General features: G+C 41.8%; 1 protein-coding gene across 2 annotated transcripts; it reads left to right on the forward strand.

Moving 5' to 3' along the window:
• Nucleotides 1-27,088, forward strand: WIPI2 (WD repeat domain, phosphoinositide interacting 2). 2 transcript variants are annotated; one of them, XM_066560561.1, is made up of 12 exons: nucleotides 1-233; nucleotides 9,009-9,091; nucleotides 13,917-14,086; nucleotides 15,260-15,356; nucleotides 15,932-16,029; nucleotides 16,442-16,534; nucleotides 17,321-17,391; nucleotides 18,058-18,165; nucleotides 18,925-19,089; nucleotides 20,115-20,222; nucleotides 21,340-21,470; nucleotides 22,281-27,088. In XM_066560561.1, the coding sequence occupies exons 1-12, from the start codon at nucleotides 160-162 to the stop codon at nucleotides 22,391-22,393; spliced, it is 1,311 nt and encodes a 436-aa protein (XP_066416658.1). In that variant the 5' UTR covers nucleotides 1-159; the 3' UTR covers nucleotides 22,394-27,088. The 2 variants fall into 2 exon arrangements, with proteins under 2 accessions (XP_066416658.1, XP_066416659.1); XM_066560562.1 differs by having other exon boundaries at nucleotides 21,340-21,437.

Genomic DNA, 27,088 nt, shown 5'->3' on the forward strand with positions numbered 1-27,088 from the left:
GGCGCGGGGCCGCTCCGCCGCCCGCCGCGTAAACAAGGGCCCGGCGGGGATGCGGCGGGGTCGGGGCGGCCGCGGGGGCCGCGGCTGAGGGGTGCAGCCTTCCGGTGTTGTTTCCTCGTCCTCCCCCCGCCGGACGGGGGTGGCGAGGGCTGTCCCGCCATGAACTTGGCCGGGCAGAGCGGCGACGCCGGTAGCGGCCATCTGCTGTTCGCCAACTTCAACCAGGACAACACGTAAGGGAGGCTGAGGGGGGCGGGCTGAGGGGGCCTGGACCGGGGAGTGGCAGCGGCCGGGGGGGCCCTGAGCGGGCCTGGGGGGACCCTGAGCGGGCCTGGCCGCGGGCAGAGCCCGCTGGGGTCTCCCCGGTGCCGCCCCTTTCCCTGGCGGGGAGCGCCGCTGGAACCGGCCCGTGCCGGGGCCTCGGGGCTGGAGCGGGGCCGGGATCCCCCGCAGGGTGGAAAGCTGGGAACAGCCCCCGGTGCCCTCCGGCTGCATGGGGAGCCGCGGGGACAGGGACAGGCCGCTCCTGCCGGGGCCACGCGGCTCGGGGGTGGTGGCGGCAGCCTGGTGGCCGCTCCCTCCCCGGGGAAGTTGAGCTCCTGCTTGGGAGCATCGCTCGCTGTTCCTGGGGAAGGGGATGGAAGGAGGGGTCCTGCTGCTTTTTGCTGATGTTCAGCCCTAGGAGGGCCTGACGCGAGCCCCAAGTATTCCAGGACGTGCAAAGACTTCATCCAAAAGTTCCTCGCAGCTTTCTTTTCACACAGTTATTTTATTGTCACCTGCTATGTTGAAGCAGTGAGACGTAGGCTTGAAGGTGATTTTATGAGCCCATGTTACTTTTGGTTTTGATTTAGAGAAGAGGCCTTTCTCTGATACTTGAAACTGCACTTCCTTGGGCTTGGGATGGCTCAAGCTGCACGTCTCACAAATTACTTAATCATTGCAGCATATTTAGATCAATTAGTGCATATTGTTTTTATATGGGGTATTATAAAGCAGTATTTTTAATTTAGGAACCCCCTATTAGTTGGGATTGGAGCACTGAAGTTCATTTAAAGAAGGATTCGATTGTCTTAACTACCTGAGAAATGAAACCGGGGAGGGAGTAAGAATTGAAAGAGCTTGTACTCAAGAAAGGGGGTTTGTTTTAGGAAGTGAGTAAGAGGAAATGATCTCAGGTAGGCATCACAAAGTGTAGCCCACGTGTGTGGTGGAGGGTTTGTTTTTTTAACGACTTGTTCTTTTTGCAAGCAACAATATCTTGTCCTCACGAGGGAGATCTGTGCCTGTCGTCAGCAGGTCCTGCAGCATATGGGAGTTGTGAAGGTTATTTCTGCTGGCTGCCAAGCACAGTTACATCACAGGAGGAGAGTCTCTGCTTTTGTAGGCTTTGTTGGGGGTGAAGAGATGGGCAATTGGAGCTGGATAGGTTTGAGACAAGAGACTCTGGCAGTAAATAAGTTGTGGTAAATGATGGGGGGAGCAGTAGTGCCCTGTGTATTTGTGAGTAAATCATTATCCCTATATTGATTCGAGGCAGAGACTTTGCAACTGCTTTTTACATTTTTTCAGTGGGTGCCATATAGAGCTCACTCTGTCCATATAAAACATGCCCAAGTTTTGCTCAGCTACCATTCATTTTTTACCTATTACTGTGGAAAAAAAAACCCAAGTCATAATAATTAGGGGATTTGTCACCTCTTTCTTCTGCAGTTTATAAGGATCATATATAACTTTTTGAAGTTCAGCTCTGTTCTCCAGTGTGGCACCTCTGCATTTCCAGTTGCACCTTAGCTTTGTGCAGACCTTTATGTACCTAAAGATCACTGAGTTGTGACCAAAAAAACCCAGTTAATTTGAACAAGAGTTGCAGGTTGGCTTGAGAACAAAACCAAGACAGAAATAGCAAGAAAGCAAATACAGCATAAACTTATCTAAGTTAGTTTTGGCTTGTACACCTTGAAATCTTTCTTCAAGGAGCATAAAGGTGATCCCTTTATAACTTCGAGTTTATAGGGACAGAAAAGGGACACCTGGCCAATGATTTCATTGCTCAGTTGGTTGTGCTACTGCACTACTTTTCCCATTTCATTTTTGTAAATAACAAAAAAATGTTCTTTGAGAGCTGGTTTGGGGTTTCTTTTTGTGTTTGGTATTCTAATATCCATTGTGTCAATAAATTATATTTTTTAAACATACAATTTATATATAAATCACCTTGAGATTAGCTGATGAGAATTTTGGTGATGTATCTTTTATGTGAGGCAGACCTGGCCCATAGATCTTTGCAATTCTAAGTTTTGGGTTACTAGATCTTTTGTGTCATTTTTGAATATTTATGAATTCAGGTATCTGATGTAGAAATGACAGAAATCTCAAAAGGCTCCTGTTCATATTTTTGTCTCAAAACTCTAAAATTAATTTAAAAGGCCACTTAATTTGAGATAAAATGGGGTGGTTGATGAGGTGGGAAAATCTCTTCTTACTAACATTGTCTTAAATAAAACTCCCCAAGACAAGCAGTAAGTATAAAACCAGTCTTGCAGATGCCTTTGTGAGCAGCTTCTCAGTGAAACACTTGTCTGATGTGGGAAGTGGCCCAAACAACCAAGTTGCATTCGAGTTCCTAAACTGAGTAGAACTTAGTGATTGTGTACATTTTTTAAACAGAAGTTTATTTAATTTTTTCTCCTGTTTCCCACCCATGATCTCTCCTAGTTTCTTGTTTGAGTGGAGGAACAAGAAGGCAGCAGAGTTTATAGTGTACTATAAATATATACTATATATATAGTATTAAAGTATATAGAATATATATACTACATATTCTATATACTGTTTCATATAGTGTGTGTATGTATATATATATATATATGTATATATATACACACTATATAGAATATATATTTTATATATCTAAGAGATCACAGTTCACCAGGTGAGAGGAGCTGACAAGAACTTATTAGGCAAGACACTTTCCCATGCTGGGCCTCAGAAAGGTCACCTGTTTTCAACTTTTACAGGTAACTGAAGCCCTTCTCCAGACAGGCAAGGTAAACAAATGTATATTCTTTCAGGCAGTATATGAAAGACAAGCTTTGTTTATGTCTGCCCAGTCAGTAGAGCTCACATCATGCTTTAAGGTGCTTCAGTAATTAGAAAAATTGCTGACAGACAAAACTGGAAAATAAATGACATGGGCTTATTGTTGTTACTACATTTAAAGCTTTTACCTTCAGCCTAATAAGGTGTCAGTTCCACTCAGGCTTAACTGTCCTGCTTATGTGCACAGGAGAGCCAGTTCCTTGACTTTGGAAAAGATGGGGCTTGTTGCTGCTGAAAAGAAGTATCAAGCTAACTTTTCTTTGGTTTTATGATTTGCTAATTAGTTACTCTCCCCTGTAGGAAGATGAGCTTCATGGTGGCTCTCAATCTTGGGAAATTGATTTTATGATTTGCTAATTGGTTACTCTCTCCTGTAGGAAGATGAGCTTCATGCTGGCTCTCAGTCTTGGGAAATTGGATTGCTGGTAGTTAGAAGAATGTTGTCATCACACAAGTTGCTGTTCCCAGTTGTTGCAATCCCTGGTGACTGAAGCAGATATCCTCAATCCTGCTTTTTGTCACTCACTTTTCCCAGACTTGGCTAATATTCATTCATGGATGCTGTGTGTAGTGACATTGTCTCTTGGAATAGTATCTGCATTATTGCAAGTGTTGTCTTGCCTGTTTATGCCACATTGCCCCAAGCTTTATTTACATGAGAGTTTTGAATTACTGGCTGGGACTGGAACTCTGCCTGAAAACACTTCACCTATAATGCAGCAGAAGCAGTTGGTTTGTGGCTTCTCTTTGATATAATGTTTTCATTAAGTAAAAACCCAGAGAAGGGTATTTTCAGAAGATCTTAGTGTGCTTGTTTTGGACTGAGCCCTTTTCCCCAGTGAATCAATCATTGCACAACTTGGCATGAGTGGCATTCCCTGATTGAGAGGCAGAAGCTCCAGCTTGCAGATCAAAGTGGAGCAACCCATCGGAATCCGGGTGTCCCAGCAAAACCAGGCAGTGGAAGCTCGTGGGTGGCCTCAGTGCTAGGTAGGTTTTACAGCTGTAAATCTTGAACAGTGGATACTTGGGGAGAAAAACCCAAGTGCAGTTTGTGTCACTTCTGGGAAAACTGCTGAAACTGAGCATAGATAGGTTTATGAAAAATTAAACACCTCACAAACTCATAGAAGCTTTAGGTCTCATAAGGGAAATGCTAATGGATTAGAAATTTGTGACTTTTAAAGCAAAGCATAACTTCAGGACCCCAAAGCTTGTATGTATTTATATAATAGGTAAAACTTTCAGTATTTAAACTCTTGCACAGGTATTCTTTGGAAGTACTCACAAATGGTGTTCAGATTCAGTTTGCACCCCACCCACAAAAAATGACCCCACCAAACAGCCTGCTTGTGCAATAGTGCAAGTGGGCAGAATAGAGAAGTTTTAGTCATCTTTTTTTAAAATAAGTAATTGTGGGACAGCATTTGGAAACAAAGTAGTCACTGCAGTTTTGAAAACAGATTTCTGATGAAAGGGGAAGAGGAAACCTTTTGTTTGGACTTCTAAGGAAAACACTGGTGTGTGCCTTATTGGCAAGGATTTCTTCAGGCTCTGCATTCATTTATGTGTGGAGTTGCACATGAAATGTATCACTCCATATATTTCTTCTTTCCAATTTAATTCTACCCTTTATTTCCCAAATAAATCAGTTTCATTCTACATTGTGAGCAAATGCTGCTGTCTCTGTATGCACCTGGCATGCTTTGTGTCCCAGAAGCTGTATCCTCATTCCCTTATCCTGTGATGTTTGGAACTCTGTAGTAAACTGCTTGTGGTGGGAGGAACAAGGGTTAGGTGCTGGGCATTCACTCCTCTGCCTTTGTTTCTCCTAGGTTCAGGTGTCCTTCACCCGTGATCCTTGAGGACAGGAGAGCTCTCTATTCCAAGGAGAATTTAAAGCTAAACACAGACCAAAAAAAGGAAGGACAGAGCGGCCCCGTAGCTCCCACACTCAGGGAGGATAGCTGAGACAGACAAGCTGAGACAGACAAGCGTATGTTGTGTTTCTTGCTGTTGTTGCACAGGGCACAGCAGCTGAGGGGGGCTGCTCAGAGGAACTGTGCTCAGTGTGTGACCATTTGGATGGGGATTTGGCCCCAGAATAGTGATATTGGATTATGGACTTGCTGTTGTCCCAGCCTGCGTGTGAAGTGATGAGCAGGCATGGTCTCCTTTTGCTGTAGCAGATTTAAGTTGGAGTTTTCTTTTAATACAAGAATAATGGGAAAATCTCTTGTGGGTTGTCAGAATGTTGCTGGCAAAAACATTGAATGTATGAAGTTCTGTATCTCTTTTCCAAAATAATGACCTTTGATATTAAGACATGCCCATGAGATGTGTTACAGCAGATATTTTGGAGGGGGAAATAAAGCAAGGTACATTTCCTTAGTAATTCCAATGCTTATGCCTTCATTGATTTTTCTTTCATTATTATTATTATTTTCCCTCTCCTCATCATAAGCCAAAATGTTTTGTCTGTGGAAATTTACATTAGTTTTGAAATGAGATGGAACATTAGTATAATGAGACTGTATCATAATGAAAGTAGGCTTAATTAACCAGTTATTTAAAGCAGTAATGACTTTTAGAGTCATGTTTATGCTGCAGCTGCAATTGATTTAATCTTTGAGAGAGCTGCCCTTGTTAGGAACTTTCTGATTAATGTAGAATATTTCTGATTAATAGTTAAGGTCCTCTGTGATATGGAAAGGAAAAAACTGGTTTTCTTCCTTCTCTATGTATATTAAAGAAACAAAAGAAAACCTTAGGATTCTAACCCAGCTGAAAAAACTTGTTCCCTTTAAAGAGCCAGAGAGACTGAAGCAGCTGATTTCCCACTTTAGGCAAGTGCACTTGGAGCAAGTGTCAGCATCTTCCAATGAATGTGTGAAATCTCCCAGCACTGTTTGCTTGATGAGGATAGTTTTAATTATTTATGGTAGTCACTCTTGAAAATACTATCAAGATTTATGTAGCCTTGGATCAGTCTGCAGCATTATCTCTGCAAAAAGTGGATAAACACAGTTCCATAAATCATGGCTATATTGATAATTTTATACTGAGGAGACAACCTTCATGATGAAAGAGCTCAGAGTCCACAGTCTAAAGTGTGTAATAGAGGCTGCACATAATAGAGCTAAAACCCACATGTGTATAGCATAATGTTAGGAAAAAAAAGCCATTTTAGAGAATATTTATTTTATTTTCAATTTCAGTCTCTCATCAGCTTCTGAAAATCAGTGATTATAAAGCATAACACCTATGCTGTAAAAGGAGCTTCTAATAAACCACAGCAGCTTCTTGTTGGCCACTGTCTATCTGAGCAGGAGCTGAATGGCTTATTGATAATATTTCCTGCCCATATGCTTGCACATTTTTGCAGAGGTGAGGTAATTTTGGCTAGGTCCTTGTTTTGTGGATTTGGCCATTTAGATGGCTGTGGGTGTCTTAAGGGCTTAAGTGTAATATCAGTGCAGGGGAAGATGGGAGATTTAAATCACTGTGATTATGCTGGTATAATTCAGCCTAGTGGGTTCTTATTACATATAAAAAGCCTTTTTCCAGTAGTTTCATAAGAAGTAATTTAAGATTACATTTAAAAAAAACCCAAACCAACAAAGCAAACCCTCCAAAAGCAAGACTGCTGTTCCAGAAGAAAAAGGGGTTATTTTGCAGTTACACTTGTACACTGAAATGGGTTTAATTATCTTGACTTGAAGTGCTCTGTGTAAACAAATAATTTGTGACTTCCATCACCTCGATCCTGAAATAAATAACAAAAAGCAGTTGTCATGGATGGAAAGGTCCATTTTGTGCTTCTGCATTTTGGGTTCTACTCAGTCTAATGACTTTTATCATGTACACAATTCAGGTTTGCCATTGTCTACAGCTCATTTGAATGAGGTATAGTCATAGGACAAGAAAAATTGGTTTCCTTGCTGCTTTCAGTGATGCTGTCAGTAAAACAGTGATTCAGCAGTATTCTGTATTTAAAGCTGTAAGTACAATTCAGGAATCAGTTCTGCCTAGAAATACAAATAGCTGCTGGTGGGGTTCTCTGTGAGGAAATCATCCTGTGTCTTTTGTGGATCGTTTATATTGCAAGGAGTCTTGGGACTCCACTTATTTTTAACTCTGTGGAGTGCTTGTTTACCTTTGCAAAGTGACAGTTCTGGTGTCATTCTTTGTGAAACTTTCTTCTGAGGAAAACAGTAGATGATATAAGAAAAGCTGACTCATTGCTTTGTTTTACCAAGTTAGACTTTCAGGGGGTTTTTTTTCATAATGTGAGTTTTTGTTGAGTTGTACAAAAGTAGTTGAGCAAAACCACTGAAGTGTCTTTGGTGATTAATCAGATGGAGACTGCTGAACATACTGATTTTGTCTGAAGGAAAATTAAATTCAGTATTTCTAGGGTGACTTAGAGGAGCAGCAACAAAATTTTGTTTTATGATTGCTTCTCTATCTTTAAGCCTAATATGCTTTTTTAATATCTTGGTTATTGAATCTGTGGAATTGAATCTCTTGCTTGCATGGTTCATGTTTTAATTTGAAGGTTTAAACCTTCTCAAACATAATTTCCTAACCAGATTGTGCCAGCTGTATTTTCTTCTAGAAGAGAAGGTCATACCATCCTACAGAAGTTGATTTTGTAGCTTAATTTTGGGGGGTGAACTATATGAGCAGCAATTTTTAATCTTCTGGGTATGCTGAAATTTAAAAAAGACTCACTTTGGAGCCACAAGTGAAAATACAGAAAGAACATGAAATCTAGGAATCTTCATTGTATTCCAAATGCTGTATTAATTGTTAGTGCATCTGAACTGTAGAGAATCATCTTGCTGAGTTCAGAAAGGCATTTTTGGCAGCCTAACTGGCACGGTTGGATTACAGCCCTGTGTTGAATGACTTGCCACAATTTAGGGTATCCAAGTGTATTTTATTGGAATTTTCCTCCATGTCTCTTGGCAGTAAAAAATATATGAACTATAAGCATAATAATGCACTTCTGTAAAACTGTATTGACTTTAAATTTTCTTTATCTGTGGCATAAAATCATCCTGCGGTTGGGGAGGGGAAACAAGAATGAGCCATTGTCTGCTGCCTTGATGTGTAAAGACCTGCAAGACAGGCTAAAGGTTTTTCTAGCTTAAAATTTAAGACCTGCCTTTGACTCTGTCTGGAAAAGCAATTAAATGGTCTGTGAGCTAAGTGTGAAAATTGAGTAATGGAGGAAAGAAGGGGTTTTAGTCAGTTTTTTAATGTTCTGCTATTGTTCAATCTGTTTAACATCAGTCCCTAGCACTTTTTAGAGGGTGCCTCTGATCACAGATGCAGTATCTGTAAGACTGGGACCTGACAGTGGGGGTGCTAGAACATCATCATGTAAAGCCAGAGAAAATTAGAGTTGGCAGTCTTTAATTACTTTTTTTTTAATATGAAAACTCTTCTGGGATGCCTGGGGATGGTTACACTGTAAAGAACAAAAATCCCCAGACAGCCCAGTTTAAAAGGTCCTGGAGGTCACCTCTAATGATGAGGCAATGATGTAATTGGTTTGCATTACATTATTCAAGTCATCATCTTCCCTCCACACTAAAGCTTTTAGCCTGTGTGAAGAAATCACCGGTGAGAATTGGGCAGTAGGTTTACTTTAGGCTGTGAACCCTCATTTCATAAATGTGAAGCAGAATTCCACACCCAAATTCTGTAATTCTGAAGCTGTTTGGTCTAATCAGAATTGAGGAAGCTGTCTGTGTCTGTTATGGCTCTTTTGGACAAACTTTTTATCACTTTCCTTACTGAGCTAACCCAGCTGGAGGTTTAGAACTGGGTAAGAATCTGTCCCAGGGTAATCACAACTGATGGAGTTGATGTTCCTGACTGGCTTGTTTCTTTTGCAGATCCCTTGCAGTTGGCAGTAAATCAGGCTACAAATTCTTCTCTCTTTCTTCTGTGGACAAATTAGAGCAGATCTATGAATGCAGTGAGTATCTTTTTCTTTTTTTTTTTTTTTTAATCCCCTTAGTTGGCTTAATGTGGGAAGAATAAGAAATGTTTCACTTTTTCACAGGTTGCTTGAAATTGGCATAAAAAGAACCTTAAGTGTAAATATCACACAAACACAAAACAGTAATTGCAGGCAGGGTAAAAGTATGAATCAATGTTCTGTATTTAAATTTTATTTATTTTAAATTTATTTTAAATTTTGCTGGTAAGGTACAAAATTTGGTAGTAGCTATGAGAACTCTGCTTTTCTAATAATGTCCAGCCAGGTTCCATAGCAGCTGGGTATAAAAATAATAATTTACTCATGTGAGAGTGTGTCTTTTGGGTCTTTATACTGGCTGTTGGGGCATGGAAACACTGATATATCTTTATCAAGTAAGAAAACAAAGCCTTAATTACATTTTCTTTATCCTAATATTTTCTGTTAGAAAATTATTCTTTAACATGGTAGCTGCAGGCTTGCTCATCCAAAAGGGTGAATAACTCAGATTCCCATAACTTCTCAATTGTGATCACAGTTATTTAGGATCTGAGGTGAAATGGAGGGAGGCCTGGGGGAGAAGTGGTGTCCCCTGTTCTGTCAGCAGTTCACAGACTTCCCTTTTTTGAGATGCTAATCACTCAGCTATGAGTGCTATGCATGAGTATCCTTGCTTTCCTGTAAACTCCATGTGAGCAGGTGGTACCAGTTGCTGTGCTGTCAGCACTTACAGTGGGATCCCATGACAGAGCTGTGCTCAGACTCCATTCCCAAAGTGACCTGACCCTGTGGCATGTTGAGTTTGGAAATGGGGTGTGATTCAGAGCACCCATTACCTGCAATGACAGCCTGCTTCTGTACACAGTCAATGGAGAGAAGTAATTGAGAGGTTCAAATTAGGCACCTGTGGTCAGATTAAATTGTGTTGTAGCTACACCTTCCTATTTGAGTCATGGTCTGGTTGTACTGGTTAATAAGTGGCTTGGATTCCATTTTCTACATGGAGTTTATGTACCTGACCTCTGCAGCATGTCAGGCACTTGCAGTGTCTGGCCTGGTGTCACCCCAGGAGACTCAGTGCAGATGAGTCCCTGTTACACGAGACACTGAAAAATGTCCTGGGAGGTCAGCTGCACTGGGCAGGACTGCATCTTCTGGGTAGGCCTTGAGAGAAAAAGTACAGATTGAATAAAAAGCGCCTTGTTCAACATCTTGCAAAAGCTGATAAAAGCTGGAATTTGGACCTGCTGATTCCAGTCCTGTCTTCATACTGTTCTGGGATGCTTGTATTGACTTAAACTCCTGGGTATTTAAAGTTTTCTGAGTGTTAAGTGTGTGAAAGCTGAGCACAGAGTATGAGGTAACATTTAGTAGAATGGTTTGGGTTGGAAAGGACCTTAAAGATCATCCCAGTTCCCTTATCCCAGGTTGCTCCAAGCCCTCTCCAACCTGGCCTTGGACACTTCCAGGGATCCAGGGGCAGCCACAGCTTCTCTGGGCACCCTGTGCCAGGGCTTCCCCACCCTCACAGGGAAGAATTTCTTCCATATACTGAACCTGAACTTCCCCTCTGTGAGTTTCAGCCCATTACTCTTTGTCCTCTCACTATAAAAAATCCAGTGGTTTGGCCTGTGAAAGCCAGACAGTCTTGGTTCAAAGCAGATAGAAATATTGACAAGCCTTCATTTTCTTTGTATGAGTCAAATAACTTTTCAGTCTTGGACTTGTAAACCATGCCTGTTAAAACTTGATACGAGGGTGGAGGGCTTCCTGTGCATTGGGTACCTCCTTTCCTCAAGGAAAGGTGTCTTGAGGCCTCTCAAACCCAGTGCCTCCCACTTCCCAGTTTAGTTTGAGTCTAAAGACTTCTTGTCTTGAGTGAGCACTGTTAAGGACCCCTCCTTCTCTTCTGGAAGATTGATCTGCCAACTCTTGTGTAGGTGTTAAAACTAAACTGCAGAATATGCTTCAGCTGTCTTGTGTTTGAGAGAAATACAAAAAAAAGATGGGAGATGTGGCTGCTCCCATCACTGACTTCTGCTGTGACTGCAAATCTCCTGACTCCCTGAGCAGTTGATCCCACTGTAAAAACAAGCATTAGATTGGAGGGTGCTTTAAGGCTTAATGAATGCTTCTAACATGCTCCTGTTCTTGGATTAAAAATGGAATAAAGGCACAGCTGATCATAATCTAGCTGGCTCTAACCAGCTCTTGTCTGTGATGCTACATGCTTGTGTTTATGAAACTAATCTTGTTATGTGTTTGCTTGTTCTCCCCTCGCTGCTGATACTTAATTTGTTTTGCAGTTCTTTTTGTTCTTACTCTGTTTTGAATCTGAGTTTCTGGCAATGCTCAGTTGTGTAGTGTAAAGGAGATAATACTAATAGAAAAAAAAACCTGAGTAACAGCATTGCTATAGGGTTTATTGCTGCTAAACATATGATTAATTCAGGTCAGCTGAACATAGGATGGGTAGTATAGCCTGGTACCCTCTTGAATAGTTGCTGTTGGGAAGCATAAATTACTTGGCAGCTGTGAGGAGATTTTATCTCTTCTTCCTGTTCAAGGAAGACAAAGGAGCAGAGGTGCATCCTGTATTTTTAAAGTGAATTTAATTAAATGCCCATCACAAAGCCTTTCTTTAAAGGTAACTGTCTGCATTATAGTCTTTGTATGGTAAGACTGAAGGATTATCAATACCTTTGAGGCATTTGGCTTATTGAAAATTTTTTCTTCTGTCTGGTGGCTTAGTTGTGCCCTTCCCTGTGTACCTTCCCTGCTGCCCACCCTTCCCATCAGTGCAGCATAAGACAGCACTATTTCCATATGAATCCCTGCTGCTGTTCCTCTTCTGAAACACCAGTTTTCCTGCCTGCCTGGGAGGATGACAATTCCCAGAAGCTGTGTCTGCACACTTGTCCCTGCTGGGGAAAGAAGCTGTGCCTACCCTGGAGCTGGGAGCAGTCAGACTGTGGGTTTAGGGTCTCTGAGTGCTGCTCCTCTGACTCTTGTAAAAGGATGTCACCATTTTGAAGGACTCCAGGCTTAGGATGGGTTATCAGCTTTCCATCTGTAAAATATTTGAGAGTCTTTCATGTAGCTACTCTGATTCAAGGAACATGGACCTCTGCATTTCAAAGTCTCTGCTTACATTTATTGAAGCAGATTTTTGTATTTCTTTTTTGTGTGTTTTTTGTAGTATCAGAAAAATGGAGAACAATTCCTTGAAAACAAAGTAATTACTAAAATGCATTATCCCTGTTGCATGAGAAAATTGAATTTTCAAAGCCTCTGTGAGCTGTTATGTCTTCTCTGGAAAAGTACCATATTAAATACAAGATGTAGATAAAAGTCAATTATGTAGCATGGAGTACTGAAAATGCAGAGTGTAAACCTGCTCCTTTTTCATAAGTAGGCTGTTTCTCTCAAAAAAATGTAGGACATTAAATATTTTGTGTTAATTTTCTTGAAATAACTGCCCAGAAAAATCACTTGGGAAGCAGACATGTCCCACACTGATGGCAGTGCCATATACTGAGAATGTTGAACAGAACTTTTTTCATGGAGTTTCTGTCACTGCTGATGAGAACAGTGCAAATTAATTAAGTAATGTTTCTCTTGGCCAAAACAGAAGCCTTCAGAAACAAGCTCTTTTGGGTTGTTTTTTTGGTTTTTTTTTACTGGCAGTTTTATGGTTTGGAATGTGTTAAGCATTGAGCTAATCCAGAAGCTGACTCCTGAAAAATTTGTTTTGATGGATCGAAGCCAAAGGCTCAAGTCACTTGTCTTGACTGGGTTCTGTAATGAAAGGGCAGGTGTAGCCAGTGGCTGTGAAAGAGCTGCAGAGCATTGTAAAACTCTCTCCAGCTTCTCACTGCCATGAAAACTGTGAGCACTGTGTTCCTGGGGTTTTGGAGAGGAGTTTATGGGATGGAGGGGGAGGCACAGATGCCAGGATACCTGGTGCTGGGACTTGGCCTCCTGCCAGCATGGTCCAGTGCTGTGCTATGATCAAATGCTCTGAAATCATCTTTGCCAGAGATCCTGGGCTCTCCTCCCTCCTGCTGTTTGCTCACACAGGGATTTGTGTTCCTCCTTTGCTTTCAGTGCTCCCATAGTAGAAACATTTGGCAAATCTGATGTTTTATGGCTCTGCATGAATGCTGGGCATCAGTGATTCCTGCACAAATTGCTCTTAGGGCCTGTCAGGTAAAAGATGGTGTGTGTGGAAATGCTGATTGGTGGCTGCAGCAGTTTTGTGGTAAATGAGTTTCACCAGCTTCTCTGAGTTCTGTAACCTTTCTTTCTCCATAGAGGGGTAAATGGAAATGCCAAGGGTTTGGGTCATCAGAAACCCTTTGAAGCATAATACAGCTTTAAAAACAAAACCCAAATGCATCCACAAAAAAAGGCCAAAAAACGTTTGTTTTCCTAGATTTCTGCAGTGATAAAAGAAAATTGTAAAATTCTGGAATTCAACAGTTTTCTGGGTTTTGTATCTTTGGGATTTTTTTCTGTTGGATTCTGGGCATGGGGAGTAGACACTGTTCAGAAACATAAACTTGTGTGACACCTTGGGAAGGGGGGAGGAAATCTTTGGAAATCATCACTCACTGTGTAGGTTTTCTGCTTTAACAGCCTGTCCCACCTTGACTCTGAGCTGTCATGACAGAATGTTTGTGTGTGGTGTTAAACTGTATTTTTGCATAGACTGAATCTATGATTCCATGATTTTCTTAGACAATATTTCCTGTTGATGTGCATCATTCTTCTCCCCTGAAATGTCCCTGTGTATTTTTCCCTCCTTCCTGTGGTTGCTCAGCTGACACAGAAGATGTGTGCATTGTGGAGAGGCTCTTCTCCAGTAGCCTGGTGGCCATAGTCAGCCTTAAAGCTCCACGCAAGCTGAAAGTTTGTCACTTTAAGAAGGGGACAGAGATTTGCAACTACAGTTACTCCAACACCATCTTGGCTGTCAAACTCAATAGACAGGTAAGTAGTGATTTTACCAAAGTGGAAATGTGGGAAAGGGGTTTGTTGATCTTATTCTGGCCCTTCCTCTGCTGATTGATGTCTCTTCCTTTAGTGACAGAATTGCTATTTGAAATGTAGAAGTACTTTTCCAAGTGTGCCTTCTGTATGGCATCTCAGTACTTCTATTTGGTCAAGTATTTTTGGTTCTGTGTTCATATATTTACTTGGGGAAATACCCTGAGTAAGCTGGGCATGCTTTGAGTAGGAGGTTGGACTAGAGACCTCCTGAGGTCCCTCCCAGTGTGAATCATCCTTTTATCCTAAATGTGAAAGTATGTGAGACTGACATTTTCTCTTCAGGTCAAAATTTAAAGGGATCTATTAAATTGTTTTGGTTCTAAGTGCTGTTGCTGAATTCCTCTCAAAAAATCAAATCTAAAACATGTCACGCAACTGGTGAATTTTTTAAGCACCTGGAAGCATAGTTTGCTGTATCACTAAATCATTAGTAGGCTCTTCAGCAAGTACAGACTTCTGTGTCTTTAACCAGTTCATTCAAACTAGAGAGAATGGCATCTGGAGGAGAAAACCTTAATGTCTGACTTTGCCCCCAAAAAATGAGCGTGGGAGGAGGGGTTTCCTGTTTAAAGTCATGAGAGAAAGAGTGGGTAATTTGATTTCTGGCACAGGGAGTTAGTGTAAAATGAGTAATGTCTAATTAGTCATCCACATGTAGTCTACAAAGTAAATGAGATGATGAAGAACTTACTAAGAGTTAAAAAAGAAAGACCATTCACAAATGATTATGGCTAAGTTATAGGCTTTGTGAATGGTTAGAAAGTCTTGTCTGTTTTCTCTGTTTAGCAAAGCAGAAAGTAATTTCCATTATTTCCACATGTAAATTGGTACAGAATAAGAATTAAGTGAAGGTTTCTGGCTTGCTGCCTTAAACTAGTTATGGGAATTCAGTTTGCCCTGGTGAGGTTGAGGGAAGTGGGGTGCAGTGCTTGTGTCAAGAGCTGGATCTTGTGTATCTTCTGTCAGATTCTTACTTCTCCCCATCAGGTGGGTTCAACCTCTTCTCTATTGGAAGGTCCCTACTGCATTTTGGGATAGAATTTTTTTTAGGATTGATAGCTCCATATGAACTCCATTTCCACATCACCATTTTGTCCTCTTTCCCTTTTCTAGAGGCTGATAGTATGTCTGGAAGAGTCTCTTTATATCCACAACATACGAGACATGAAGGTATTACATACAATCAGGGAGACACCTCCCAATCCTGCAGGTAAATGTGATGGTATGATCAGCAGAACTCTGAAAAGTGCCTTCTGTGTCAGTGTATGAGGATCTCTACAGGGAACTGTGGTGCTGTTAATTCTGCTTTCAAATACAATAACAAATATGAGTGTTGTCTGAAAGCCTACATGTTGGATCCAGCTGAGATCAAGTAGCAGGCTGTGCCCTAAACTGCATCTTCCCAGTTATTTGGTCTCCTGGAGTGGATGTGTTGAAATGTTAGAAAAGAACAGGAGAGATAAAAGCTGGATTTTGACAGCACTTGGTGTTGTTAAAGACTTTGTCAGGTTAATGCTTTAGGAATCATGGCAGACATGGGAAGTTCTACTGTTTAATCAGTTATTGTAACTCTGTTGGTATTGTTCCTTTTCTGTATTATATTAAACAAACTTATGCTAAATAGTTGCATATATTGCAGATTGACTCTGAGATTACTTATCTTTGTTTCTATTTCTGTTGATAATTTGAGTTATTTTTGGGACATTCAAGCACAGAATCAGGAAGTTTTACTGCATAAGTCTTGGAATTTTCCTGTTTCTAATCCTGTTTCTGCATCCCTTCTAGGGTTGTGTGCTTTATCAATAAACAATGATAATTGCTACCTGGCCTATCCAGGAAGTGCAACTATTGGAGAAGTACAAGTCTTTGACACCATCAATCTGGTAAGAATCCTTGAATGCTGTTTCTACCTCTAAAGATGCAGGTTTTGAAAATGACTTAACTTGTTCAGAGGGGAATTACTGGACACTTAGGTTTCTGTGGAACAGTTTGCAGCATCTCTTGCTTCACAGAATGTTAGCAAATAAAATGCAAGTGCTGATACTAGATTCGATTGAGTAGAATTGGGCAAATGGATGGAACCAAGTAATTACTATTTGAATTGTCTTCTTGCTGCTTGTACTCTCTATGTATATGCCTCAGTGATAATTTTATGTACTTAGTTACTGAAAAAAATATTGAAGCTGTTGTCCAGAAATTAAGAACCATATTTGCCTTGAATGTGCTTAAATATGCAGTCAGAAGTAGCTTTTAACTTGTGCTGTTCTAAGGTTCTATTTTATTGATTCACTACAGAGAGCTGCCAATATGATCCCAGCTCATGACAGTCCCTTGGCTGCTTTGGCATTTGATGCAAGTGGTACTAAACTTGCCACAGCCTCAGAAAAGGTAAGGGAGCTTTTGATTGCCTTGCTAACAGTGATAAAAATCAAATTTGTCATTAAGTATTTTAAGTGTGCACAGTTCCATGTGCAAGTGCCAGGAAAGAAGGCTTACATTTAAAATGGGAAATCTAAGTTAAGATCTGTTAATGATATTTGACACAATTTCCATGCTGTGAAATATTGGATAATAAGGTTATTTAAATAAAACATTTTAATCTGGCTGTAATTAGGGCAGTCCTCTGAGTGTTTCTCCCTTTAGTGCAGGATACTTAATAGAAATTAGTTGTCTTGTTTTGATTCTGTCTTCCTAATGAAAATAAGACAGTTAAAATCCAGATAGAGAGAAGTGCTTTGCTAGTCTTTGGCATGTGATGACAAATTGTTCATGTAATGTGTGTAAATTAGAGAGTCTGAAGCCTCTGCTCTTGGAGTAATAAGCTTAGACTATAAAGGTATAACTGATTGCACCTGATAAAGGCACAAAGACATCCAAGTGATTGCACTCGTGGTACTTGTCTAGTGTGCTGGTTTTCATGATCAAATATGATAAGAAGGGCTGGTTTTGATGCACAGCTTGTTCTCTGCATTAGTAGCTCCCACCTCTTGTTTCTGTACTCTTCAAACACATCCTACAAACAGGCTCCATAAATACTTCATGTAGTATCTGGGCTGCATCACAGCAATGAGTTAACAGCAGAGTGGTTTGCTGCTTCTAGTTGTGCTCACTAGAGCTAGTAACATGAATGAACTTGAAATGGAAAATGATCTATTTCTGTTTTTTTCTTTGCAGGGAACAGTAATAAGAGTGTTTTCCATTCCAGAGGGACAGAAACTCTTTGAATTCCGAAGGGGAGTGAAGAGGTAAAGTTCAGCTGGGTTAATTACCTGGTGCTCATTCGTTATGGTTGATTTCCAGTATGTACAGCAATTGAGCTGGCATCCTGATTTTTTTTTTGCCTGTTTTCATCTTCATTCATCCCTGCATGTATGCTTATAACACTTTCAGCTTGAATGTTTTCCAATTTCCTTCCTTTGGACTTGACTATTCTATAAATCAATCCTGTCAGAATTGTACTCCCTCTTGCCTTTTAAAATTTATTGGTGAGGGAACTTGTTTAAAGTGGGTCACCTTTTGTAAGATATATTGTATTCTTATGGAAATTGGAGGCAGTACATCTAATATTCTTACTCTCTTCTAAATCCTTCTAATGCTGTGGCCAGTGAAAGCCATTGTGCAATGGTGTTGAGGTTTGTGGGAGCAGTAACTCTGTGCTTCTGCTGTACTTTATAGAGGGTAACACTGAGTTCAGATTGTTACTAATTGATCCCATATCTGGTAAACATCAGAGCTGAGCATCTTTAGTCTTATGCTTGAATAGCTTCAAGAAATTATCAGAGAATTCAAAATGCTAATTATTGAAGGGTGTTTTTTGTTACTTGCAAAGTAGTGGTGACTTTAGAAATCCTCTTAACTAAGCCAAATAGTTTGACTTCCTTGTGTTTCTTCTCTTTTTTCTTTTTTGCCAGGTGTGTGAGCATCTGTTCATTGGCTTTCAGCATGGATGGCATGTTTCTGTCTGCATCCAGTAACACAGAGACGGTGCATATCTTCAAACTTGAGACTGTGAAAGAAAAGTAGGTTTCAAAGGTGTTTTAGATTTTTTCAAGGAAAAGGATTAAAAGTTCTGTACTCACCTGAATGAGTTCTCAAAAGTGTGGACAGACTTCTTTTGAACTTCTACTGTAAAGTAAAGGGCATAAGAAGTCACTTATGAATCAGCAACTGCAGCTGAGCTGTGTACTGTTCTCCCACTGAGTAGAAAAGGTGTTTTTCTGCCAAAGAGAACTTGGCCATCCTTCACAGAGGAGTGTGGAGCAGTTTTAACATTTTCAGTTACGTTTGTTTCACCTCTTCTGACATCCATATGGGAAGAGCTATGTCATCAACGCCTTCCAGTTGCATATAGGGAGCTTTAAAAGACACCAAGTTATAAAATCTTCCTATTTATGATTTGAGAGGACAGTCTTAATTCCATTTCAGTGGAAGTTATTGGAAACAATGATTTGCTTAGTGATAAACAGATTAATAAAATCCTGAAGCATAGTGCTTTCCAGTAGATTCTGCTCTTGTATAATGAATGTTATAAAATGCAGTCTTATATGCAGAAGTATCAGTTTACAATCAAACATGCTTAAATAACAGGCTGAGGGTATTGGAGGACACATTTTGTCCTGTTGTATAAATGAAGTGTGTTAGAATTCTCAAGGGTATTAGTTATTTCTGAAGAAAAACAGCTGCTTAATATCTTTTAAAATAAAATGTTTTCAAGTGTTTACACACTTCTCTCTCTAAGGTGAAGGCAAAGTGGGTGACTTTTCTCTTCTGACTTGTAGACCTCAGGAAGAGCCTACAACCTGGACAGGTTACTTTGGAAAAGTGCTGATGGCCTCAACAAGCTACCTGCCCTCTCAAGTAACAGAGATGTTCAACCAGGGTAGAGCCTTTGCTACAGTCCGTCTGCCCTTCTGTGGGCACAAAAACATCTGTGCACTTGCCACGTGAGTACAGAGAGGGAGCCTGCACTGCCCACCCTGCTGGGCTGTTTGGGCTCTGGAGAGGCTGCCACTGGAAAACACAGCTTCATCTGCAGCAGAGCACTGCTCACCTGTGATCATTCCAGTTTAAGAGCAACGTGGCAGAGCCAACACCTCTCAGTCCTGTGAGAGAAGGAGGAAAGGGCATAATATTTGGATATATGTGGATAGGAATAGCCCATTTCTAAGTGTTGTTTAAAGATGTCTTTTAATTTTGAAGCAAGAATATTGAGAACAGACCCGTGGGCTTCTATGGCATTTGTTTCCATTAGTGCTATGGGGAGTGATGGTGTATGTTGTTAGTGAATTGCAAAATTAGGCAATCCAGCCTAACCATTAAAGAAGTCTTTGAAAGCAAGTTCATATAATTCTTGTCTCTAAAACAGCGTAGCATTCATTAAAGTTAATTTTGAGGACTAAATCTAATCTTTTATGCTGTCTTCCTCAAAGGCAGGTCCCATTTGGCACAGCTACCAAAGTAATAAGCTGAGCAGTAGTAAACTTACTTTGTGGGGGTTTTATAGTTTTTATGCTAAATTGACTTAATGTCTGTACTCTCACTCCTCTGATCTCAAAGCACCCTTTAAGCAATAATTAAGCTTTGTAACATTTCTCAAATAAGTAAATCCTTCCCGTTAGAATATTTGTCTCTGGAGTTGCACAAAGCTTGATAACAGGATGGTAACTTCTGAATCTGTTTTACTGAGTTATATATAATTGCTTGATTCCTGTGGCATCCTGTTAGCCCCAAAATGTGGTTATGCTATAAATCTTTTACACGCTCTTTCCTGGGTGCTCTAACTGTTAACAGCATTCCTTGTCCAGGAGCTAGTGTGGAAAATAATGCCTTGAAGTCATAGAATCATTTAGGTTGGAAAAACCCTCTGAGACTGAGTCTAACCATTAAATCATGGGAAGGGAGGAGAGCATGCTTTCTTATGTTATATAATAATCTGCTATTTAATAACTTCTGCTCTAAACCTTTCTAGAATCCAGAAGATCCCTCGTCTGCTGGTGGGAGCTGCTGATGGGTATCTCTACATGTACAACCTAGACCCCCAGGAAGGAGGCGAGTGCACACTAATGAAGCAGCACAAGTAAGTCCACGTTCGCTGAGAACTGTTGTGTTTTATTTCCTCTCAAAATTCAGTTTCTTCTCAAACTTAGTTCTGTTCTGGGAAAAGTCTAACTTAAAACAGCACATTTCTTCAAAGTGATCTTTTTCCAGACCTCTGACATGAATGAGTAATTTCAGAATCCCCCTGAGCCTTCCTTCCAGATATCCCCTACACCAAGCACCGCTTTACCAGCAGAAACTGAACCCTGTCCCAGTGCAGGGAGGGATCAATCGCTGCTCTCTCTGTGCTCCTGTTTCATCTTGGCACTTTGAGTTGAGTTACTTAAACAAGAATTTGAAACGTGTGACACCATCCTCTTCATCAATAAATGAAGTGGTTACAAACATGAGAAAGATCTTACTCTGACTTCACAGAGGGAATACTGGCCTGTGAAATTATCCCTGTTCTCTCTCTGCTGGTGTCCTTATTAAACTTCCCTGCATATAGGCCAGGCAGGTGTTCTGTAATAGTACTTGAGAAATAGGGCAATGCAGTTTGTCAATAAGGGTTGGCAGGAAAAGCCAGGGTAATACAGTCAAATTACTTGATCAATCATGGAATTAAAGATAATAACTTGTGATGATAATTCAGGTTTGCAGCTTTGGTCAACCTACAATTATGGTCAAAAATCATACATTTATCTGAACATGGAAAGACATGACCTCTGCTTGGAGATGAAGTGAAGCCTCATAGAAGGAAGCCTTTACCAAGTTGTTAATCTTTGAAGTGCTCTAAAGGGCTTTCTAGTATCTGTGTAAGAAGTAACTGCTTGTGTTGTGACAGAGCTCAAGATAACCTACAGTATTGGTGATTGGGATGGGGTTTTTTAATTGTGCAGTCTGGTTTTGGGTTTTCTTTTCTTGCTATGAGCTACTAGGATTTAGATCCTGATGCTGATGAGTCTTCAGAAAAATACCAAGGGTTGTCAGGTGCTTTCTAGCCAGGCCTCTGGAATAGAGGGACCAAGTTCCTCCTGTTGCATTTCCACATACATTATTCTTGCTCATCAGATGAAATATTTTGCTGTGGCTGCCAGCTCAAGCTGTCTTGTGCCCAGGCAGATCACCTCTCCAGCTAACCCCTCTCTTCCTGGCAGGCTCGATGGCAGCATGGAGCCCGCCAACGAAATTCTGGAGTCTGCATCGCACGACCGGCCGTTGGTAGCGCAGACGTACAGTGCCGCTGTGACTAAAGGTACATATGTGCCTTCCTCACCCAGCAGGCATGGTAAGGAGAAGGCTGGGAATGGGGCAGGGAGCACCTCTGCCTGTTGCTTCCTTCTAGATGGCTGCGTGAGCTGGTCCACGTCCGCACCGAGCTTTGCGTAACCGCGCGTGCGAGGTGGAGCCTCGGTGAGCAGTAGGAAAAGAGCACTCGTGGTGTGCAGTAGCTTTCTGTAGATGGGCCACTTGTCTTTGCTGCTTTCTGGGTAGAATTTTGCTTGAGTTGTGGTTGATGGCTGTAGTGATAGTTTCAGTAGTTGCCACATGGTTCTTGAGGCAGTTCTGCACCCAGACCTTGTGCAAAGCATCTGAATTATAGCACTGCTCCCTTTTCTAAAAAAATTTTTATGAAAGGTTAATAAATGCTGCTATTGTTCCTTTATGGGAACAGCGACCTTTTAGCCTGATTCACTGCTCTGATAAATCAAGAGGATGAGAACTTGGTTAATGCTGCAGCTCTCCAAGTCAGTGGAGCTTTTGCCACGTCTGGCACCCAGGTTAGTGCCTCGCTGCAAAGGGAGGACGGTCAGCACATGCCAACCTCTCCACTGCACTGCATCAGTGGAGGCTGAAAACAGCAGCTGCCCAAAGCTCCAGTATGCATTGCACACACACAGGAGTTTAATTTTGATCATGAACTGCTCTTGGCTTGGAGAAACACAGTCGTGAAACAGAGTCATGATAAAAACAAACATAGGGTGGCAGTGAAACTATTTGAAGTAATGCCTGGTACTTCAGCTCCACGCATTCACTCTGGATCCAAGCCTTAGTTTGTTGCTGCTGATTCCCCAACTCCTTGTTCCTTTCTCTCCAGCCTATACGGATGACCTGGGTGCTGTGGGTGGAGCTTGCCTGGAAGATGAAACCAGCTCACTTAGATTGGATGAAGACAGTGAGCATCCCCCCATGATCCTTCGGACAGACTAAACTTGGACCTGTGAACTCACTCCTGAAGCAGAGAACACTGGCTTGATGTTTCTTGAGGAATCTCGTGTTATGCTGCTATGAACTTTGACATGAGTTGGGAGAGAGGATGACAGACTCTTACAGTTTTAAGTCGTAGCTGTAGTTCTAATTCTATACAATTGGAAAAATATATGGTTTTCAATTCAGTGGCTTTTAATCTTGCTTATCTATTTTAGCTGTGTTTATTTTTTTTTGTTGCCAAAACCTGCTGTTTGTGCAGCCCTCAGAGCCTACTTAGCTTTGCATGCATTCATGTGCCAAGCAAGCATAGGAGGGGGAGAGAGAGAGAGAAGCCACTTTATAACAAACTCGAGTTTGTATTTTTTTTATATATGTATATAATATTTAGCCTATATAAGGAAGGAGTAGAGAAGTGGTTCTGGAAGCTGAGACTAGTTCTGCACTGACAAAGGTCCAAATGGTTTCCTGTGCATGGGCTTGCAGGCATACCTAGTGACTGACATGCAACCTCTCAAATGCAATGGCCTGTTTTTTTTGGGTTCTCCCTTCCCTTTCCTGGACCATTTTGTTAATTAAAATTCCTTCTGAATGTTGTGTATTTGTGGGACTGTTCTGTTTGTTGGGATGGAAAACTGGAAGTGTTTCCCTGCGTAAGGATATAGAATTTAGAAAGTGCCTTTACAGGGAAGGAAAGGAATTGCTGCAGGAAGAAGAGCTAGAATGAGGGAAGGATTGTTGGAGAATGTTGTCTGTACACCTTTGGTACTTGGGTGTCTGTAGCCTGTGGTGGCTGATAAGCTTGTGGGTTTTTGAGAAAAGACTTGGAAAGCACTTTCTTTCTTTCCTGTAGATTGTCCTGTTTTCTTGGCAGAGTAGCAATAACCTTTTTTTATACCTTTTTGAATTATCCAAAGCAAGGATTCTGTCAGGCTGGAGGGAAGTCCCTGTAGGGTTTGGCAGCCCCACTCTATAAACAGCCTTAAGGTTTCCTGCTAGAAGGCTCTCAATTCCTGCTTCTTCTCAGTCTGGGGCTGAGTATCCTGCTCTAATAGTGGAAGTTCTTGATTTTTTTTTCAGATTCTGATGTAAATATAAATGATTTTGAAAATTTAATTTACTTCTGGGTTCTCTACAGCTACATAACAATGCTTTTCTTTCTGATTTTTTTCCCATTCCCCTTCTCATCAGAGTACCTCTTATAGATACACTCAAGGACTGGTAGTTTCTTTGGCAGTTTTGGAATAAATCCTTGACTGCCCTGACACTGACTAGGGCTTTTCAAGGCTGAGCAGTGCTGCAGACTATTTTTAGGGTTGTAATGTGCCTTCTCTTAAGTCTTGGATAACAGTTATTGAGAAAGTGATTAGTGAAGTACTTGGTGAGTGTTACTTCCCTTTGCCAAAACGAGCCTGCTTTGCCTTCTGTGTAGCAATGTGGGTTGTTTCCTTTCTCTCTACTGACTGCTTGCAGAGAAGTAAATACCAGGAGAGGCAAGGAAATTGCAGATCTTAAGAGGAGGACAGAGGCTGAGTGCTCCAGCTCTGTGTGAACTCCCTACCACTACTAGGCAGTGATGTTCTTTTAGCATTGGTACCATGAGCAAGTCTTCCCTGGAGCAGTAGCAGGCAGTGGGCTCTGTCCCCAGAGCCCTGTGTGGGCAAATGGGCTTCCCCTGCCTCTACAAGTACAAAGAAGGAGGCAACCCCTGCCAGGAGAGCTCTGTCAGGGAGGCTGCAGTGGGCCCATGTCAGTGGAAGGTGTTTGTACACAAGTGTGTGTGGGAGAGAAAGGATCAGGCTTGTTTATTCACTGCAAACCCTTGACTGTCTCCTAAGTAGTTGGTTGGAGTGGCTTGTGGTGTCCTCTCCAGAACCCAGCACATTCCCAGCAAACCCCTGAGTCATGCTGAAGCCTCACTTGGTCTCTTGACTTTAAGGTCTGGCTGACAACTCAATTCCATGGTCTGCAGTTATTTATTTATTTTCTGCTTTACTGCTCTCAGCTTTGCTGTGATGTTCCAAGCTGCAGAGTGAAATACAAATCTTGAAGTAAATATAAGCTCAGTGAGCTTTGCTGGCAAACTGAACCACCCAGGAGATGTCTTCTCATTCCAGACTAAAGCTGGTTAACATTCCTGATAACATCCTTGGAGGTTTGGCCTAGACTCCACAAGCACAGTTAGCAGTAAACATGCACCAGCAACACAGGTCTGCTAAGCACACAAGTCTTACAACTCCTGAGTGTGGCAAAGGCCATGTTACCCCCCTAAATGTAATTACTAACTTTACTGTTAAAATGGAGATCATTTATTGTACTAATTTTATTCCCTTCTTAATTTCCTTACCTTATTTTCCACGGGTGAGTAGGAGATCCCATATTCACTGCATTTGTGTCTTCCATATGCTGTAGTGTGTTCCTTCTCCTGAGCCACACACTGTGGAATTGCTGTGCCCTACATGGTTCACTCTTAAATAGAAGCTGAAAGCCAGTTAAAAGTACCTTCTTGCTGTTGTAAATGAGAAAATCTTTTTGTAGAGCAAAAATATTAATGTTCTGAGGCTAGTGACCAGCTAGTAGGGTGGAGCAGCTTGTTTCTGGTCCCCACTGGCTGTGTATTTAAGAGTGGTGACAGTAGTTTAATTGCATGAGGATATAAACTTTTTCTCAGATAAAACATGACTGATGTAATTTCCCTGTGATGGCCTTAGGCCCTCAGTAACCACCCTGTTGTGGTGTGCTACCAAAGCTAGAAGCCTTTCAGGTTGAGGGTTTATCCCAGTGACACAAAGATGTATTTTTTTTTTTTTTTCTTTAAACATAACCAGAAATGCTGTTTGCAGCTGTATCCTCTCCTGAGTGTGGAGCATGTGATTGCACTGTTGTTCTCTGTGAGTCAGGTGGTGTCTAAACATTTCTGTTCTGATGCTCTGACAGACCCAGGGCAAGCCAAGGAGGCTCGAGCCCTGTGCTGTGGCCACAAGCTCCTGGTCACAGGATATGGGAACACCTGTGCAGTCCCTCAGTTCAGACTGACCTTCCTTGGAAGGACAGTGTTTGCTCTGTACAGCCTGTCTCTCTCTCTCTCCATATGGGCTGCACTTCTTGATAGCTTTTAACTCAGTGGAGGGTTGAGGCAGAGAGCTGAAACAACCAAAGCTGGGGAGGGGGGAACACTGAAAAACTTGGAATCCTAAACTCAGGTCTTAGCTTGCAGTGGGATCAGTTCCCAGTGAGTACCGTGGGGAAGGAGCTGTTTCTCTTGATGTGCAAATGGGCAGCGAGTGCAGGTCCTCGCTGCTGTCTCGACATCTGTGTTTACTCTGTATTCAAGTTCTGAGGCAGAAAGCTTTTATCTGCCCTGGTCTCTTCTTATGTCACTGTTTCCAAAATACAAGTGATAGATACCAATCTAGCAGTTAAAAGGCAGGGCCTGGCAGAGGAGGAGGAGGAAGTAGAAAGCATGAAGGGGTTGGTAAAAGCTGTTTGTTCTGGTGCCCTGTTGAACAAGACATTGGCACGAGTGAGTGCTCCCTCTGGGATCAGGTGTGTGCTTGTACCTTGCTGCTCTGGGTCCTGCACGGCGAGTTTCTTGGCTGTGTTCTGCACAGGGTGGGGGTAGAGGTGGTGGCTTTTCAAGTCTGCTTGAATGCAAATAAATACCTGAGAAGACCTTTAATGCAGTGACAGGTGTCTGCACGGAGGGAACTTGGTCTGACCTGTGTGGAACAGTGAGAAGGGAGGAGCGAGCAGAGGAGCCCCGGGCTGGGTGAGCGCTGAGCCCAAGCACAGCACTCTCTGTTACATCCCATGCTGTGCTTTCTTGGCTCCAATAATGGCATTAGCACCAACCAGCATGCAGTAGGACAGTAGGATTTCTTTCCCTGTGGGTTGCTGAGCTGTTCAGTATCCCACTGGTGTGTGCAGATGCTCCACTGCTGTTTGCAGAGCGACAGGAGTCTTTGTCCAAAGCGTTGGTGGGGATTCACTGCAGAGCTTTGGGAAGTTTTATTCTGTGCTCCAGCTGTCCTGGCTAACAGTCAACTTTATTTAACCTGTTAATATCTGAGAGCAAGGCCCAAGTGTCTTCTCCACATGTGGAGAGCAGGCCTTTCTTTTCCTGGAATCTGCTGGCCTGTGAAAGGCTTGCAATGAAGAAAGCATGGCTCTGACTGTAAATAAATCCTTTCAGATTCCAGTTGTACAACCAAAGGAATTCAGCAAATTCCTATTTTTCTAATCATGACATGCCTTCATTTTAATGCTCTTCTGACTGGCAAATCTCATCTTACACTGCTTTGAAAATAACGGGCAAGAAGTTGTAATTCTGGCTTGCAAACAGCTGCCGTTGTGCTCCTTACAGGTGTCAGTGCTGTGGCTTTGGCCATGTGGCTGCAGGGACCCTGCATGTGTCCAGCTCAGGAGTGGGGAGTTCTCCCCAAACCTGTAGCTCTGGGTTTCTGTGGGGTGTTGACTCAGCCCTAGGTCTACCTGGATCTATTTGCTCTTGCATTTGCTTCCTTACCTGGAGAAAACCCTGCATCCTGCAGTGCTCACTGACTGTTTGGTATCTGTGTCGATAAGTGGAAAAATCTGTCTAACATTCCACCTCACCAAGTGTCTGGCTCTCACTGCTAGCCCGTCGCTCTTTGTAATTTTATAACTGCCTAAGAAATTAAATCTGTGTTGTGATAAGTA

This window comes from Molothrus aeneus, chromosome 16 (assembly GCF_037042795.1).
Source record: "Molothrus aeneus isolate 106 chromosome 16, BPBGC_Maene_1.0, whole genome shotgun sequence".
Taxonomy (NCBI): Eukaryota; Metazoa; Chordata; class Aves; order Passeriformes; family Icteridae; genus Molothrus; species Molothrus aeneus.

What these genes read in the sequence shown, in the direction of transcription:
- WIPI2 (XM_066560561.1), top strand. Translation starts at nt 160, where the DNA reads ATGAACTTGGCCGGGCAGAGCGGCGACGCCGGTAGCGGCCATCTGCTG. An exon ending in AGAGCAGATCTATGAATGCA is followed by an intron (nt 9,092 to 13,916) that starts GTGAGTATCTTT and finishes GTGGTTGCTCAG; the next exon opens with CTGACACAGAAGATGTGTGC. An exon ending in CTGTCAAACTCAATAGACAG is followed by an intron (nt 14,087 to 15,259) that starts GTAAGTAGTGAT and finishes TCCCTTTTCTAG; the next exon opens with AGGCTGATAGTATGTCTGGA.